Here is a 16,607-nt window from a genome sequence, read left to right as displayed (position 1 = left end):
GAGTAAAAAGGACAAGAAGGAAGGTCTTTCATAGAACAGGACCAAAAAACATGGAACAGTAGCCCCTGAGGAAGTTATATGGATATGTGCCAATGGTACAAGAACGAAACATATTGGTTTAAATAGTCGTACCAAACACTAGTAGGATTAGTGTGTGATACCTGTACAAAGGATTACGCATGCCAACTGGTTGATAGAGGTATGAGAATAGTACAACCGCGTATAACTGTGGAATGTAGCAAATTGCACTTTCAGTATTGTTTTTAGGATCAAGTTTAACATTGTATGATTGAATCTTTGTATTGGTAGAATGAATTGGTGATGCTGCTGTTTGTTTGATACACCTGCACATACTGCTATATTTTTGTCAATGTTTTGAATGAATTAATGGACAAATAGAGAATTAATACACACCTTAAATGAATAGCTATCGTATCCTATCTTTACAAAAAAGGTAGCAGGTGCCCCTCTCTCGAAAGAACAAGGCATGATAACCTGTTCAGTGGTTATTAACCACACTGAGTTCGCAGCCATTGCTTTTTGCTCACTGTACCTTCACAGATGGGAAATATCCATTTGCATATCAGTCTTTGTCCCGCCGACAAGGGCAGTGCAGCACCGAAATGCTATGGCAATTCCTCTCTGAACAAGAGTAGCATCAGCAACCCCATACACGTGTTTCAGCCTTGTTGGGCATCATCAGTGAGGTGAAGCACAGTGAGCAGGGAGTCCATGTCTGGTTGCCCCCAGGTAACCTAGGGTGTCCAACCCCAAGTTCCTTTCAAAAATACAAGAAAGGTAGCAGGCGCCCCTCTCTCCATGAGGCCCAACAAGGCTGAAACACGTGTATGGGGTTGCTGTCGGTACTCTTGTTCAGAGAGGAATTGCCATAGCATTTCGGTGCTGGACTGCCCATGTAGGCGGGACAAAGACTGATAAGCAAATGGATATTTCCCATCTGTGAAAGCTACAGTGAGCAAAAAGCGTGTGCTGCAAAGTCTCATCTCTGAACAGGTTATCATGCCATGTTCTTTCTGGAGAGGAGCACCTGCTACCTTTTTTTAATTATCCTATCTTTAGCAGTCTACCCAGGTTTCAAGTGTTTAAGGTCTAATGTCTAGGCATAGCACGAGTGCTGCATGAACACAGTCCCTGGGGTATCTCCCATAGTTTATGTGAAGAAGGCAACACAACCCCTCATGGGTTAGATCATTAACTCTGCCCAAGCATAGGAGGGCCCTGCACAAGCCACACATAGCTTCTGCAAACCCATCAGCACACTTTTTTCTGCCATACACACCTTCGCTCTGTGACGATGCTCCTCCTTCAGCTTCTCGTGTTGGCCCAACGCCTCCTTGGTGCTGAAAAGCAAAAACAGGGACGCCTTAAAGATAATTATAGTGTTTAACATTTTTAACTACACAGCATGAAATAAAAACACCTAGCGCTTGGTAACAGGTGTCATTGTCCACTCAGTGATGCAGTCTACCGTGGCACGGTGAAGGTCTGAGTCTACCCAGTTATGTATTCAAACCTGTGACTACAAGCTTTGTAGACATGTGGGGGGGGGGTGCTTAACTGGCTGTGCTATCTTACCAACACCAGGATGTCCTACTTCATTGGGCCAGTCCCTCACCTTTCCTCCATCTGCTCCTGCATGCTCTGATATTCCTGATGCCGCTTCACCTCCATCACCTCCTCAAAGCGCTTGAGCTTCTCAGAGGCCATCCCCGAAGCAAGCTGCCCAGTCTTCTCCTGAAGCTCCTGCCGACGCCTCAGTTGTTCCTGCACAGAAAAGTAAGGACTCAAAAGGCAGCACAAGCAAAGGAGCTTAGAGGGGAAAGGGGTAGCCTATAAGCTAGAAAGCATGGGAGGGAAGGGGCTTAAGGACAGGCTAGATGGCCCCAATCGAAGACTGGGGGTGTGGGAGAAGAGGTAGATTTGTCCCTCTTGCAGTGACCATGACAGGAGGCCCCTGTTCAGGTTAGAGGGGGAAGCGCAGTCAAGGATCCAGGAGCAATAGGAGGGGACAAGGAATAAAGGGTGGGGGTAAATAGCCCTGGTCCACAACCCCAGGGACGGGGTAGGAAAAGCAGCATAAAGAAGTCACAAGAAACCAAAATACATGTCTACAGGCTACTTGTTTGTGCTAATTTTAACCATTCTTTACTTGAATTATTTATTAAATTAATCACCGGTTATTCAGATGTTTATATAGCCTCCGTCTCCTGGATAGCAATGTTGAGGCTATGCAGCGTGTTAGGTGCACACCCAGTCTTGTATGCAATGTTGCATGTGCACTGATGTGATTGTGACTTGCTTTACTGCATGCCCAGTATGCAGAGACAGTTTTTCTTTCACATAAGGTCTGCTAAATGCTTGGGTGCTTCTCCTTTTCTTGTGTGGCGCAAAGGAGATACACCACTCATTACATGAATATGTTTTCTAACTTACTGTGTCGCACTTTAAGATTGCTGGTTTCTAATTTGATCAAGATGTTACATGCAACTTTGTGTGTGCAAAACGTGGAGCATCTTAAAATGCAATGTCCAGCAGTGCTAGCAATGGGAATGGTCAAAGAGAAGCGCTGTTCCTTGCTTAACGAAGTATAGCTCTGGAGGTAACGCGACTGCCTAGGACTGCATTCCTTGTGCATTCTTAATCATTTCTAAACTGAATATTCCCTTTTATCTACGCAAAACAAATGTTCAGCATGGATATTTGTGGTATTCTTTTCACCATGTGACCAAGATTGTATAAAGAAGTTTGGAAGAATTTGAAAGCTACTGCATTGTACCATTTCTTTTATTGATCATTTGTTTTAGGCGCGTATACAACAAAATTGTGCGTCCAAGCGCTATCTTAACATAATATTTTCAGTAAGTCCAATAAAAAGGTAACACTGGGATTTTGTGTGGCCATTTCCTGGAATGCAGAGTCAGCAGTTTCTCTCCAACCAGGTCCGCGAGACACTCCTCAGAATAACGGGTCAATGATTACTCTTCCAAAGGAGGTATGCTGAATTCTTAGGTACTCTTACTCAGTTGCCCAAAAAGGAACAGCCCAGAATACAACATCTAACGAGACAGACAGACAGTCTGTGCCATACACATGGGACCATAACTAAATTCCAAGAAACTAGCATGTCATCTACCATTTGTCCCAGAGTCTTACCACCTCTGCCTTCGTAAACCATCTGGGTGTTGCCAACCTTCTATGCTATGCAGAGTTTTGTAGAGTACACGTTTCTAGCCTTCCCACCTCTGCACTACATGGCTCTGCTAAAGGATTATCCAGCAGGTTGCCCTTCTCTACTCTGCACTACTTTGCCCCAGTGTTTCTAGTCTTCCCACCTCTGCCCTACACAGCTCTGCTAAAGGATTATCCAGCAGGTTGCCCTTCTCTACTCTGCACTGCTTTGCCCCAGTGTTTCTCACCTCTGCTCTACACAGCTCTGCTCAAGGATTATCTAACAGGTTGCCCTTCTCGCCTCTGCACTGCTTTCCCCAGTGTGTAGGCTTCTCACCTCTGCACTACACAGCTCTGCTCGGATTATCCAGCAGGTTGCCCTTCTCTACTCTGCACTGCTTTGCCCCAGTGTGTCTAGGCTTCTCACCTCTGCTCTACACAGATCTGCTCAGGGATCATCCAGCAGGCTGCCCTTCTCTACTCTGCACTGCTTTGCCCCGTTGTTCCTCTGTCCACTCTCACAGCACTTTCTACATCTCCTTCCGGAGGAGATCTCAGCCCCTTCTACATGAACATGGCTCTTTATTCGCTGAGCCACAGCTCCGCTCTCAATCATGGAAAGGGAAAATCAGCTTTCCACACGATAGTCTGAATAGGAAGTAAGCTCCACTGAAAGACCTGAGGGACAGGGAGCTTTGTTTGGGTGCCAGGAAAAACGCACATGTGGCCAGTGGTCAAGGGAAGAAGGAACTGTGTGGTGGGTTGCTCCCATTGAAGGACATTGGATCTTCCTGCAAGAAAAACGGAGGGTTGCCTGCCAATGCCCAAGTTGTCACTGAAAATGTAAATGGTTTATTGAATACAATAGAGTTTCTTGTACTTTAGTTCTGCTACAGCTTCCTTGGCTTCCAAGAGGCTCAAGTCTTTATTTATAGCGCGCCCTTAGCTATTGGGCATCAGGGAACACAATTACACTCAGGGAATGACCATTAAAGACAGGACGCGCAAGGTAGCTGATTCAAAGAAAAAGGCGTGGGTAGGAGCTACTTGAACAGGAAGGTTTTCAGGAATTTCCTTAACAGACCCAGATTTTCTTCAAATCGAAGGGCAGGAGACAAAGAGATCCAGGATCTTACCACTAACTGGGAATGATCTACCTCCGCACCTTGAGGGCTTGAGACCTGGACAGACAAGCAGAGACTGGGTTGTAGAGTGCAGGGTTCTGCATGGGGTATACAGAGACACCCAGGCTTTTAAATACTATGGGGCCGTTCCGAAGATACATCGGTGAGCAATAGCGAGGCTCTTGAAGATGATACACATTCACTGGAAGCCAGTGCAGGGCCCTTCTGTGTTCCATGATGCTGCACCTTCTTGGAGATCTTTTTTTGTGACGCAAACTAAGTTCTGTAGTGTTTGACATTTTCTCAGGTTGCTCGAAGATGCTCCGATCAACAGGGAGTTACAATAGCCCAATCTGGACAGTATAATGGCTCGAGCAACATGGCGCAGTTCCTTTCGGAGATAAGAGTCCTAAGTAAGTGTAGGTGGTAGTTACAAGTGCTGGACAGCAGGCTGACGTGGGCGTTGGCACTATGGGAAGATTCAATCTGTACACCAAGGGTTTTGACCCGTTTCTGTACCTTGATGGAATGTTTGCCTAGGTCAAAAGCTTTGTAGCAGAAGCTCAGTTTGGAGAGAGCCTGCCAAGAGCCCACCAGCAGAAGCTCGGTCTTATTTCCATTCAGAACCAATTTGTGGTCATCCAAGATTCTATGTGGTTAGACACTCTAGCCAGGTTGTCCTGATCTTGACTGTAGTCCCCTGTTAATTTAAGGACCACCTGGGTGTCTTTGGCGTAGTTGGTAAACACCATACCCTGGCGTTCCAGAAGCTTGCATAGAGATCTGATATACATTCAATACAAGGGGCGAAAGACAGGCCCCCTCATGTTACCCTTGATTCTCTATCCGTAAGGAAAGAACAGAACTGTAAAACTAGCTTCATCAGTACATTGGCCAAAGTCATGGAGGGTGCTCAGGAGGAAATGGTGATCCACCAAGTCGAACGCTGCCGACAAGTCGAGCAACATCAGCAGGCCTGAACTTCCCTCATCGATAATTTGCAGCAAATATGTCTGCAAATCCACCAGTGCAGTCTCAGTATTAAAAGAAGGCCGTAAACCTGATTGTCATGTAGGATTTAATGGGATGCAATGAAAGTTTGGAATTGTGAAGTAGCAAACTAATCTAGGATTTTCAGGAGAAAATTACAGTTAGTAATTGCCTGAGTAAGTCTCCCTCCCCGCCAGGATCCCTGGACATTTTCTGGATCTTCATCTATGTTGGTTGAGGGTTCTCACAGGCTAAGCCTTTTTGTTTTACGCCATTGTCTTGAAACGAGAGTAGGTCCTTGAACAACGGCTCTTCCGAATGCCAGGCTTTGTTCCCGACCATACACCAATACACTTCACATTCAATGCCAGTCGCTAGGGATAACATTTCTTCTTCCCACATGCACTGTCAAATCGGAGGTTCCCAACAACTGCTCTAGTTGCGAAGAGACCATCACCTTGATCATTGTTAGGAAAGAAAGATGTCCATTTTACCAACGTTCCCTCCAAGGTCTATGAAGATCAGTACTGGAAACTAGGTTTCCCTTTTGACTTTTACACTTTTGTAACTTTTTAACCTTGCACAAATCTTACAATGCAGTGCATTGGGGATACATTTCTATTACCCTTGATTTTTTACACTTGGGATATTTGGTTACATTTATAGGTGCGTAAAGACAAGCTGGAGGCAGCAATTATATTTTTACCATTTTTGTGTTATTGCTAGAGTGCTCATTGAGTTTACAGCGTATGGCTACTAAACATGGCTAGCACACTAAAATGGCCACACCACATGATTTTCACTTGTTCTTTGGCCACGTTGTTGTGTGGCCGCCTTCCTGCTGTAAGGGTGTCCCTAATTACGCTCACCAGAATGAATACACCCGTCTAGGGAAATAAGGCAAAAAGGCAATCTTGTAAGGATAGCAAGTTTAATCTTATAAAATGAGGATGTAGCAAAGGACTCTGCTGCCTGAATGGTCCTCTCCTGTCCTTCTCCCCGTTCCTTCCTGCCAAAGTGGTGTCAGGCAGGGGTTTATATAGACCTGGCTGGCTGTGGTGAGGTCACTGGAGCTGGATCATGGCTTCATCCCAATCCGTCCTTTTTCCATAATAGGGATGCTCCAAAGCCTTCTTTCTCTGTGGTCAGAGGTTTTGTCAGAGCATGCTGTTCTACATTTTGCCAGCTATGCAAAAACACACAGCAACTCTGCAGACCTTTACAAACCTTGAGGCCTAGCCCAAGGAACAACTAAACATTTTTATGTATGTACGATTTTCATTCATTCTACCCATATTTCACTGCTCCTGCTAACGTTATCTGGGTCCTGTAGTTTCCTCCACACATAATAGTTATAATTTAACTCATTGTGCATTTTGCCACACAAACTTGAGTCCTATTTTTAACGCGCATGGACTCTTGATGGACAGTGGACATCTGGTCAGTCAGTTTGTACTGGCCATGGTGACTGACACCACACACACTAAGCCTGTGGTATATTTTGAATCCCACAGGCCACATCCCTTCTGGGAAGGAGGGGGGAGTTGGACTCATCTACAGCATTAGTTAAGCTTTTAAAATGCCTGGGATTGGACATTCTACATCTATCCAACAAATAGTTAATTGGTCCTCATATTTAGACAATTACCTTCTTCAGTGCTTGCCTAGGTCTGTGTATATGATTATGTTTGCATGAGAGAGCCTTCCCAGTGCCCCTCCTCCTCCTAGTCCATCATAGCGCCTTAAAGAGGTCTTGCATTACTCTGAAGCACTTGGGGATTCAGGAGGACCCTGGTTCATTCCAGACATTGCCCCCTTTCGTTACTTCTACAGTAACAAACTCATCCCCACCCGACATCTACAACCCTAAAAGTATCAATTTGAGTTAGCGGTTTATTGTATGGCAAGGTGCATTAGAACCCCGAATTGATACGATCATCTTTTCACGAGTAGGCACTACAATGACAACATAGGAGACCCAATTTGCACGTGCACCCAGCCATGACAGGACCCAATCAAAGGCAAGTGCTAGCCAATCCGTGTTCTGAACTCCACCTTCTTTCTTCATTTGAACACCTAGATTGTGCACCGCCTCGATGTGGGATAGTGACCCATTCTCAGCATCCTCCGGGGGCTGCAAAAGTGCAGCAGCTGTTTACCAACTTTTTACACACTCCTCCTTCTATGGCTGTTAACAGATCCAGCATATAGCGGTTCTGCATCGTCATGAGTCTCAACGCACGGACTTCTACTTTGATGGCCTTGAACCCATTCTCTGTATCGTTGGCGAGTTGGACTAGCTCCTATTGAATGATCTGAACTCACTTGGCGTTAGCAGCTGGTTGTACCCCAGGAGTCAAACAAGATGAAAAAGTCTCCGCTGAGCTAAAAAATAAAATCAATACTAGTCAGGTTTTCCTCGAGCAGTGTGGAAGGTCTTTTGAGCTATTGTTTGATCTCTTTCTTTTCAGCTGCTGAATTTTTTCTTTTTCTGGCAGCATATGAAATTCTTGTGTAATCTGCAAGTCTCTCTGCTTATTTAGGTGCTGGAGTGGTTGTTGGTTCCTTGACAGGCAGTTCTCTTCCGTTGAGGTGTTCTTCCGGGATTACTAGTAGTGTTGAATGCAGGGTGGCCAGTGAACACTTGCTCCTCCAGGATGATGGGAGGTGTAAGGTGGCTTGTTGGACACAAACCCAGTAGTAATCCATCACTGTTGCCGTACCTTTCGTCATATCAGGGATCACAAGAGTGTGGTTGCACTGTGTGTTTGCGCCAACAGGAACTGTTCCTTCATTGCTTAAACAAAGTTCATAGTCCATGTCTTGGCACTGGCTTCTCAATTATTGCAAACCACGTCAGCCTTGTGATGTATTGGGACCATATTTGCGGACAGTCTCTACTTGGGCTATTTCTTTCTGTACTTGATCAGTCCATCTGCCGGGAACGTCACTGTGGTACCCTGCCGTTTGTTGACATGCGAGTGGAGTGACCTCTCAAGGAAAAATAGTGTTTGTAGACACCTGCTGTATTTCGTACTGCCATTGCATTGCGCTGGGTTTAGATTGATGCTCAACAGAATGCTGTGTGCCTGGAAGGGGTCCTTTATCCTACAAAGTGCAAGATTTACCAGGCATTGGGCCTCTATAATTGGGACTGGATGAGGAAATAAAACCTTAGGAGCCCCTGACACATACAGGATGAGTGCACACACGTAACAGCTTTCATTCATCACATTCCTTCCTGGAGTACGCATATCGGAGTACCAGCTACTAGACGACTGAATGCTAATGTCAGAAATGGCGTCAAAGCCCAACCCCTTATATAAATCATTCGTACTTCCCATTTTATTCGTCTAAGAAAATCAGTGGGGGGTGGACAGAAAAAAGTGACGCATTGTTTGATTCGTATTTATCACAGAAATATTTATACCATTGTTCATAAATCTATTAATGTTATTTTCCTTTATAAACGGTCTATCCCCCCCCTTTATAGGGCCACACCATATAACAGACATACCTTCATACACTCCAACAACGACACCAGTGTCACACAGCAATATAATTATCAGTCTATCAAGAAAGCATAATGCAGAATTTCTAGAACGAATTACATTCAGTTTACCATTATCCATACATAAGAGGTTTGAAGACGGTCAGGCATCCTTGCTAATCCCTAGGGAGGATACAGACAGGGGGGTTGGGGGGGGGGGGGGAATAGACCCTTTTCTTTTCCCACCAGGGTCGACCAGGTTCCAGAGCTTCAAAAATTAAAACATTGAAAAAAGAATACAATACAAAAGAAAAAAAAACATTTTAAAAAAGAAAATAAAATATATCAAGGGTATGCCACTGCATACCACCCTGGCATGGATCCTTTACTAAAAGTCTTCATCAGCGATTTCCTTGATCCTTCAATTGACCTTTGCAGGCTCTCAATGCCTCGATGAGAACAAGTTCTGGTGCCTGAGCAGAATAGTGCATAGGTGAACTTTTCATGTTCAGAACTTCATGCTCCCTCCACCCCCTTCACCACTGCCACCCCTGTGTGCCTCCGTCCCGTCTCGTGGTCAATTGTTGATGACCCATCTGTCAGGGACATCAGGGGCAGGGGTCATACAGGAAGAGTCAGGCTAAGATCTAGGATTCATGGAGTCAATGGGGTGCAAAGGATGGAGGGTCGTGGAATTATGTGCAATACAAAATGGTTATCTTATTTCTTTAATGACTTTTCTCAGAGATCAGCAGAGTTGAGCACTCAAAATGGGGGATTGGGCTCGAACCCAGGCCAAGATGGTGGATTCACTCAGCAGTGACCCAATTTAGAATGTGGATTGTTTTGGGCAGACAATTATAAACTGCTTTTCATCAAATCTCTTAGTACCTACAGTCATGTTTTGGTTTAGCTACCTTTAGGCCTACCCTTAGTCATAAGAAAGCTTGAAGATGGAGCAAGGTTAAAGAGCCCAGCTGTCATCTATAAACTGGTGGGAGCGCAGCTTTTAGCATGCCAACTGCAAAAGGAATGTTTGTTTAAAAAAAGACTTTGAACTGTGTGATAATCAGCACAAGCCATGCTTTGAGAAAGGAGTAAATGTTAGTCATTTCATGAGCTTAAGCAAGAAGAACTTCTTAACTGAAGTGTTAAGACTGAATTCTGCTGCATTGCAACCTGGGTGCTTGTTTTCAAACTTGAAACTGACTTGCGTGCTCTACGAGTATCTACGCATCGCTCAGGATAATATTAGTATACTCTTGTGCTAGGCTCAGTTGTAGCAACAATTTTCCTGGAGAGTTGAAATAGACGCGACCTCTTGCGTGTTATTCCTTTCACAACAGGTAAGCTGCGTAACGAAAAGAAATGCATTTAGATTGAACGTGATGTCTCGCGTTGTCATCCATTTTTATTTGAAGATGTACATAGTTATATGGGCATTCTAAGCTAACGCGACGTCTCGCGTGTGGTTATTTACTCAGTTGATGGCAGCGTGAGGCCGCACATGCGATTTCCGTTACCAAGGTGTACAGAAACTAAGCAATGTTTATATTTGGAGCATAAGTAAACAGCAAGGTAGTGAACTCAAAATTTACACATTTGGAACAAGGATCGGAAAGTTTACTCTGCTACGCTTCAGGAAGTTACACATTTGCTGGAAGTCTTGTATTTCATAAAGTTTGTTGAGACATTCTTCACTCAGTAAAAAGGCCTGCGACCATCTTGTTTGGGCAATCTGGGAAATGTAATTAGTGATGCGCATCATAGGTAGTTTTTAGATTCTAATCTGAAAAATAAACGGACTCATTTTGTTTCTTCCTTAAGCTAATCATTTTTCCCTGTTGAAAGACAGCAGTGTTAGCAGTCGGTGCTACAGCTAAAGTTTATTTTTTCTAGAAGTACTTTATTACACTCGATATGAAGACTGGAGAGATGTGTAGGTTCAGATTAAATGTATGGAATGCAATTTTGACATGAGGTTTAAAGATGAAATTTGAAGATAAGCTGAATTGACAAAGAGGTTCAGAATTTCAAGAGACAATAAAAGCATAACTAATCTAATCCTTCCTCTACGCTTGTGGCGGAGGAGTCACAGATATTTAACAGCTTCAAGAGTAAATGGGAAGCATTCAATTGGAATTGTACATGCAATTATGTTTTAACACGTTTTCATTCCAATGCAGGAAGTGAGCAATAAGCAAGAAGAGCTCCTGTGTCGTTTGTTTTGTCCCGTTCCCCTATCTGATCCACACTGTAAACAAAAAGAGGGGCACGGAACAGCTGGAGGGGGAATGTGGGGTTCAGAAGTTCCTACGGAAGGCAAACAGGAACCTGAGATCCATCAACATATAGTATACCTCCTTCCGTCAATGTACTGTCTCTAGCTCTACCCTCCTCTCCACCCTCGTATGTAGCACAGTCGTGCATTTTCAGGTCACCATCACTGGATGCCTCGTTCATAAATGTGGCAGCCTTCACCGTCCGACACCTTACTATATTAATGAGGTTTGGATATTATAATCTCATATGCAGAGGATCTCGGAGTCGTCAAGGTTGATTTAGACCTTTCCAAAATGGGGAATATTGAATGTTCCACAAACAAGGTAACAGCAATACTATCCTTGTTATTGAAGTCACTTGAGGTTGTAGGAGAAACCCATTAGCATACCCAAGGAGTATTGACTTTGTAAACCGATTCTAAAGTTTGCTTGACTGTTACAAATAATTGCTTAACTAAAACTGATGTGTAAATAAATATTTATAGCTGCAATCTTGACAGTGTGTTACTTGTATTGACGGATTTCATCTGTACAGCTCTACAGCTCACATTTACACCTCTTGATATAGGCCTGGGTGCTCAGTCACACTACCAACTTGTGTAGTACAGACCTATACCAAAAGGTAGGTTACCTAATACCAAGCAGATTAGTGTGGTTATACATTTATTTTATTTGTTATTTATATACCACACAAAGCCCAAAGGCATCTAGGCGCATTAGCTTAAGAAATTGGTTAAAGAAAGAACTTGTATCAGATAGTTACAGTCAGACAGATGAGTACATCGCAAAGGTGGCAGAATACAGGTTACAACCTAATGCAGCCTTGCATTGTTAACATATCTATTGCATCATTATTTATTTAACAGTAGTTTTTAAATAAGCATGCTTTAAAAAGGGCAATATATGTAGCAATCAAATATACTTCAAAATACTTTTCCAGAATCAACACAAAGCTAGTAGATATTCGTTAGAGATGTTTCTTAAACACTTCATACACCGTGAGGTGACGTCACCAACCAGGACAGTAATGGCATTTATATATCACTACTACACTTTGGTAAATCTGAGGTTTGTAGAAAGGAAAGGTTAAGGGAAGGAAAAAGGTTAAACAGGTTCTCAAAGCATTTGAGCACTTTATATCTCCCAATGAAGTCTAGATAAAAACCTTTCCCAGCAATAATAGTTAAAAACCAAGTTATCACCTATGAGAGACAGTATCAAAGTCAAATGGACTAGAAGAGTCTGAAGAGAGCCAGGACAGCCAAAGCCAATTGGAGCACAGTCTATGTAGCTGAGGCACTTTAGATAGCAAAAGTCTTGCACAAAGTTAGAGAGTTTGTTGAAGAAAAATCACTGTAGGGTCACAAGCGGTTACATTTGTGAAGGGTAGAGCTGAAATCAATGCTAGCAAAGTAGCTAGTACAAATCTCAACTGAGAAGAGCAAAGCTAAAGACACTGAGGTAAGTACCCCAAGTCAGAACAGTACCTTTGGTTAGAAGAGTGGCCCAGCTGGCTTCTGCCTGGTTGCAGCGATGTAGATCCTGGGTTCCGGGGCCTCAGCTGTGGGGACAAGAGGGGATGATGTCTGGAGGACTCCTGCAGCAGCTATTCAGAGGTCGGCAGCAGCTACGGGCTCTTTTCAGGTCAGCGGCACTTTGTGGTTTCAGCACACGGTGAACAGTACCACTGCAAATCTTGGATACCGGTTGGGCTTCCTTCACTCCTCAGGTCCAGCACTCTGGTGAGGGGACTCGATCTCTGGTCGACCTGCTTCTGGAGGGTCCTGGGGGGACTCTCGGCCAGAAGCTCCAGATCACAGGCATTGCACTACACTACGGCTTTCTCGATCCCTGGCACTCGGTTCCTGCAGAAGCAAAGTACAGCCAGTCGTGGAAGGTGGTCCAGTGGAGTTAGTCTTGGGGTTAGTTGGTCCCACTAACCCAAGGAAAGAAGTCGTCCATTCTGGAGCTTCTCTTGTCAATCAGAAAAAGGAGTTTCAGCACAGTAGCAGGGCTTCAGGCATTTCAAAGGCCCAGGAGGATGCAGCAAGCTTCATTCACGGTTTCTTCACCGGGTTGTTCTTCCCAGTGGTCAACTGTCTTCAGTACCAAAACACTCACCTTTTAAGTTTGTTTCTCCCATTAATGCACAGCCTAGCTGTCAAACAGCAGGGTGGCTGTCCTGCAAGGACAGCCAACCAGCCAATCAGGAATGGGTGCTTTTAGGCATTCCTAAAGACAAAGGACAGGGCAGTTTCGGGAACCTTCCTCACTTCCTGCCCTTCCAGACACTGGAGCCAGAGGCGGGATTCAGTACTGAAGCCCACCAAAGGCAAAGCAAACAAGGGGCTCAAACCTGGTTTGGCGTGCAGCGTAAAACCCAAGAAAAACAAACAGAAAATGGCAGGGAAAAAAAGACTGGGGCCATTTTGACAAAGTGGTCACCCTTGGCTGCTATACTGCAGGTGGCGATTCAGCCTGCGCTAGAAAAGCACAATGGTAGTGTCAGGTCCCTGGGAAAATAGACTGACTAGATAGACACTATTATTTACCTTTTTAGTGGTTTTTTCATGTTTATGTTCATTCAAATGATTTGGGCCTCAACTCTTTTTTTAATGCTGATGGGAACCCAAGTCAACAGGAGTCGTTATTGGGTGAAGGGAAAACAATGGACTGATTCAAGCATTCTTTTTATTTTAGATGTAATTAGTGTAGGTTATGTTTGTTTTCTCCTGAGGTTTGGGCCTATGGACAACTGTGAAACCTTTTGAAACCATCAGTTACTTGAAGAAACTTCAGTACTAATCAAGATTCATCAATTGAAGAAAATAACTTCTAACTGCTAAGAAGAATTGTTTGGATTCAAACAACTCACTTTTGAGCTAAGTACCTTTTTGGGTTTGTAAGAATATCATACTCTGTTCATCTTCATATGTAAACTTTCCATTTAGGACTTGTTAAAATCAACTTATGCCAACTCTGGTTCTTCTGGGGTTAACGTTTGACTTGTTTTGAGTGAGCGGTATGCGCGTGTTGTCTAAGAGAGAAGAGGTTTGCTCGCCCGAACATCCTCGAACGTATTTTGCTTACCTTGATAGATGATCCCACGTTGCTCCCGTCGTAGGAGTGAAGTTAGCAGCAGCGTCGCGTTCAGCGAGATCCACTGGAGGTGTGGAAACCTGCCGCAGATTTTTCATCTGCTTCGCGTTACGAGGTGAGGGTTCGATCCGGTCTTCTTGCCGTCAACAAGATAAGCAGCGTATTCATTTTTTTATTTGCAAAGTATATTTTAGTTCCCGATTGCGCTGCGATGCAAGTCATAAAGACATTAACTTTCAGAACACTTGCATTCTACGTGGTGTGCGCAGCGATAGTGGGTACTGCAGCTAGAAGCAGCTAGAATCGCAATGAATACAATGAAACGCCTAGTTTAGAAGAGCGTATGCACGGATACAGAGTGCAACTGCAGGGAGATTTCTTTTCTTTCAACAGTTTTATTTTTGTGTTGACACGCTGAAGTGGGAACATTGCTTTCATGTGCCCATTCAACCCTTGGTAGTTATAGCACTACTAACTTCCTCTTTAATGAAAACTGTGCTGTGAGTTTGCTGTGAGTTTGTCCTAAAACCAGAATGGACACTTGTAGTGCTTGTGAAGATTTAGCAGACTAAGGGGAGGTGATCTCTGGTTTATAAAGCAAATCAAAATTCTGAAAATGTTCTTGTCAATACTCATTGAACACTCAACTCTGTGCCAGCAGGAAGCAAATTGGGCACAAATCAAGGAACTAATTTCTTTGAGACTGCTTAAAAGAATCTAAGTGAAAGTTATTGACCAAACCTTTCTCCATTGGAGAATAAAAGGATACACACAAATTCAGAGATTAAGGAGTGTCACGACTTAAACAAGTTAAAGACAATAACTAAAATCCTCTAGGAAGTTACTGAAGAGTTTTCAGGTAATTACCCAGTTTGTTTTGGGACAATATAAGGTTTAGGATGGAATGTAAGAGTATAATTAACATAGTTAACTGGAGACTTCCAGCCCTTTAAGATGAGTAGCAATACCCTTGAGATGGATGGGGATGCAGATTTTAAACAATTCAGATGACACAAATAGCTTGGCAAAAAGTTAGTCTCTTTTAATGTATACATTTCAAAGAAGGTAGCAAGCGCTCCTCTCCAGAAAGAACATGGCATGATGACCTGTTCTGAGATGAGAGTTTGCAGCACACGCTTTTTGCTCACTGTACCTTGACTGTTATGCAAATGGATATTTCCCATCTGTGAAAGGTACAGTGATCAAAAAGCAGATGGCTGCAAACTCTCAATCAGGTTAACCACTGAACAGGTTACCATGCCTTGTTCTTCCGAGAGAGGGGAGCCTGCTACCTTTGTTTAAACTGTTTTAATATAAGTTAGTAAAACAGGGAGTACAACAAACATCAGCAATCGCTCGATACTCAACTCTCACTCATTTACGAAAAAAGATATTTTTATAGACCAAATTTGTCACTAGTGACGTGTAGAATTGCGTCATTACCAATGCCATCCTACGTGCCAAACTTCTAAGACCCATCAGGAAGCGGGATTGGCTCCAAGTGAACTACTAAGTATAGGTATAATATCAGTATAGAGTAACAGACAGAAATAAATGGATAGTCAACAACAGGTGGGACAACTAAGCCCTCCCTTCAAAATGGCCACTATGAACGTCACTAAATGTTCGACGTGCCATTGGCTACACCAACTGTAGGACCCCAACTACGTGGTCCTCTACAATTGGTTGGCTTCTAACCCCAGTCAATAACGTTCCACCTACGTGAGCAGCATGCAGACTGAAAAACCAGGTACGGGTGAGCTTGTCTTGATACCAGCTTCCTTCATCACCTCAATATTTCATTGTCAATTAGTGTTTGAAGTTGGCCTTGAGTCTGTACTGTTCGCTGGGATTTTTTTTTTCTTTTTTTTTTTTTTTTTTTTTAAAGGTGTATGGCTACTGTCTAGCTTCCGTGCGTAGTGTGATCTCATGCGTTCAATTTTCTTCCATCATGTGACTGGACATCACAATGTGAGCCTTTTTCGTGTATTTGATTTTATTCCTCAATAGTCCTCTGATGTCTTGTTTTCACTTGATCTTTTTGAACAGGAGCTTCTGTTCTTTCACGTTAATTGTATCTAATGTCAGCCAATTTTAGTTCTGATAAGACCATGGGTCTTTGGTTCATCAAACTCCTTAGCTGAAATATATTCTGTTCAATTCAATTGCTTTTGTAACTGCGACACTGAATTTTGAGGCCGTCCTCGTTCAATACTGCTATATACGTAGTGGAACCATCATTCTTTATTCAATCAATATGCATCTATGAGGTATATATGTATATGTTGGCATGTGCCGCAATCTATTTACTATAAGCATTTGGCTAGCTTCGTGATTGCTTTGCTGCTTGCATTTCATTGCATCTGTACATGTTTAAACTAAGTATCTTCATTATGCTTATGGCATAAAACTCTTTACCTTGATCTCAAGATG

General features: G+C 43.4%; 1 protein-coding gene across 2 annotated transcripts in view; it reads right to left on the bottom strand.

Moving 5' to 3' along the window:
• GLE1 (GLE1 RNA export mediator) overlaps positions 1–16,607 on the bottom strand; it is a 570,581-nt gene that overhangs the window by 396,505 nt on the left and 157,469 nt on the right. For both annotated transcript variants that reach the window (XM_069609167.1, XM_069609166.1), the window contains exons 4-5: positions 1,637–1,785; positions 1,301–1,361 (exon numbers count right to left, since the gene is read on the bottom strand). In XM_069609167.1, the coding sequence (XP_069465268.1) occupies positions 1,301–1,361; positions 1,637–1,785 (210 nt within the window). The remainder of the gene's footprint in view (positions 1–1,300; positions 1,362–1,636; positions 1,786–16,607) is intronic.

This window comes from Ambystoma mexicanum, chromosome 8 (genome assembly GCF_040938575.1).
Source record: "Ambystoma mexicanum isolate Mex_15411 chromosome 8, UKY_AmexF1_1, whole genome shotgun sequence".
Classification (NCBI taxonomy): domain Eukaryota; kingdom Metazoa; phylum Chordata; class Amphibia; order Caudata; family Ambystomatidae; genus Ambystoma; species Ambystoma mexicanum.
The sequence above is the reverse complement of the archived record's forward strand: the minus strand, read 5'-3'. Positions and strand labels throughout refer to the sequence as shown.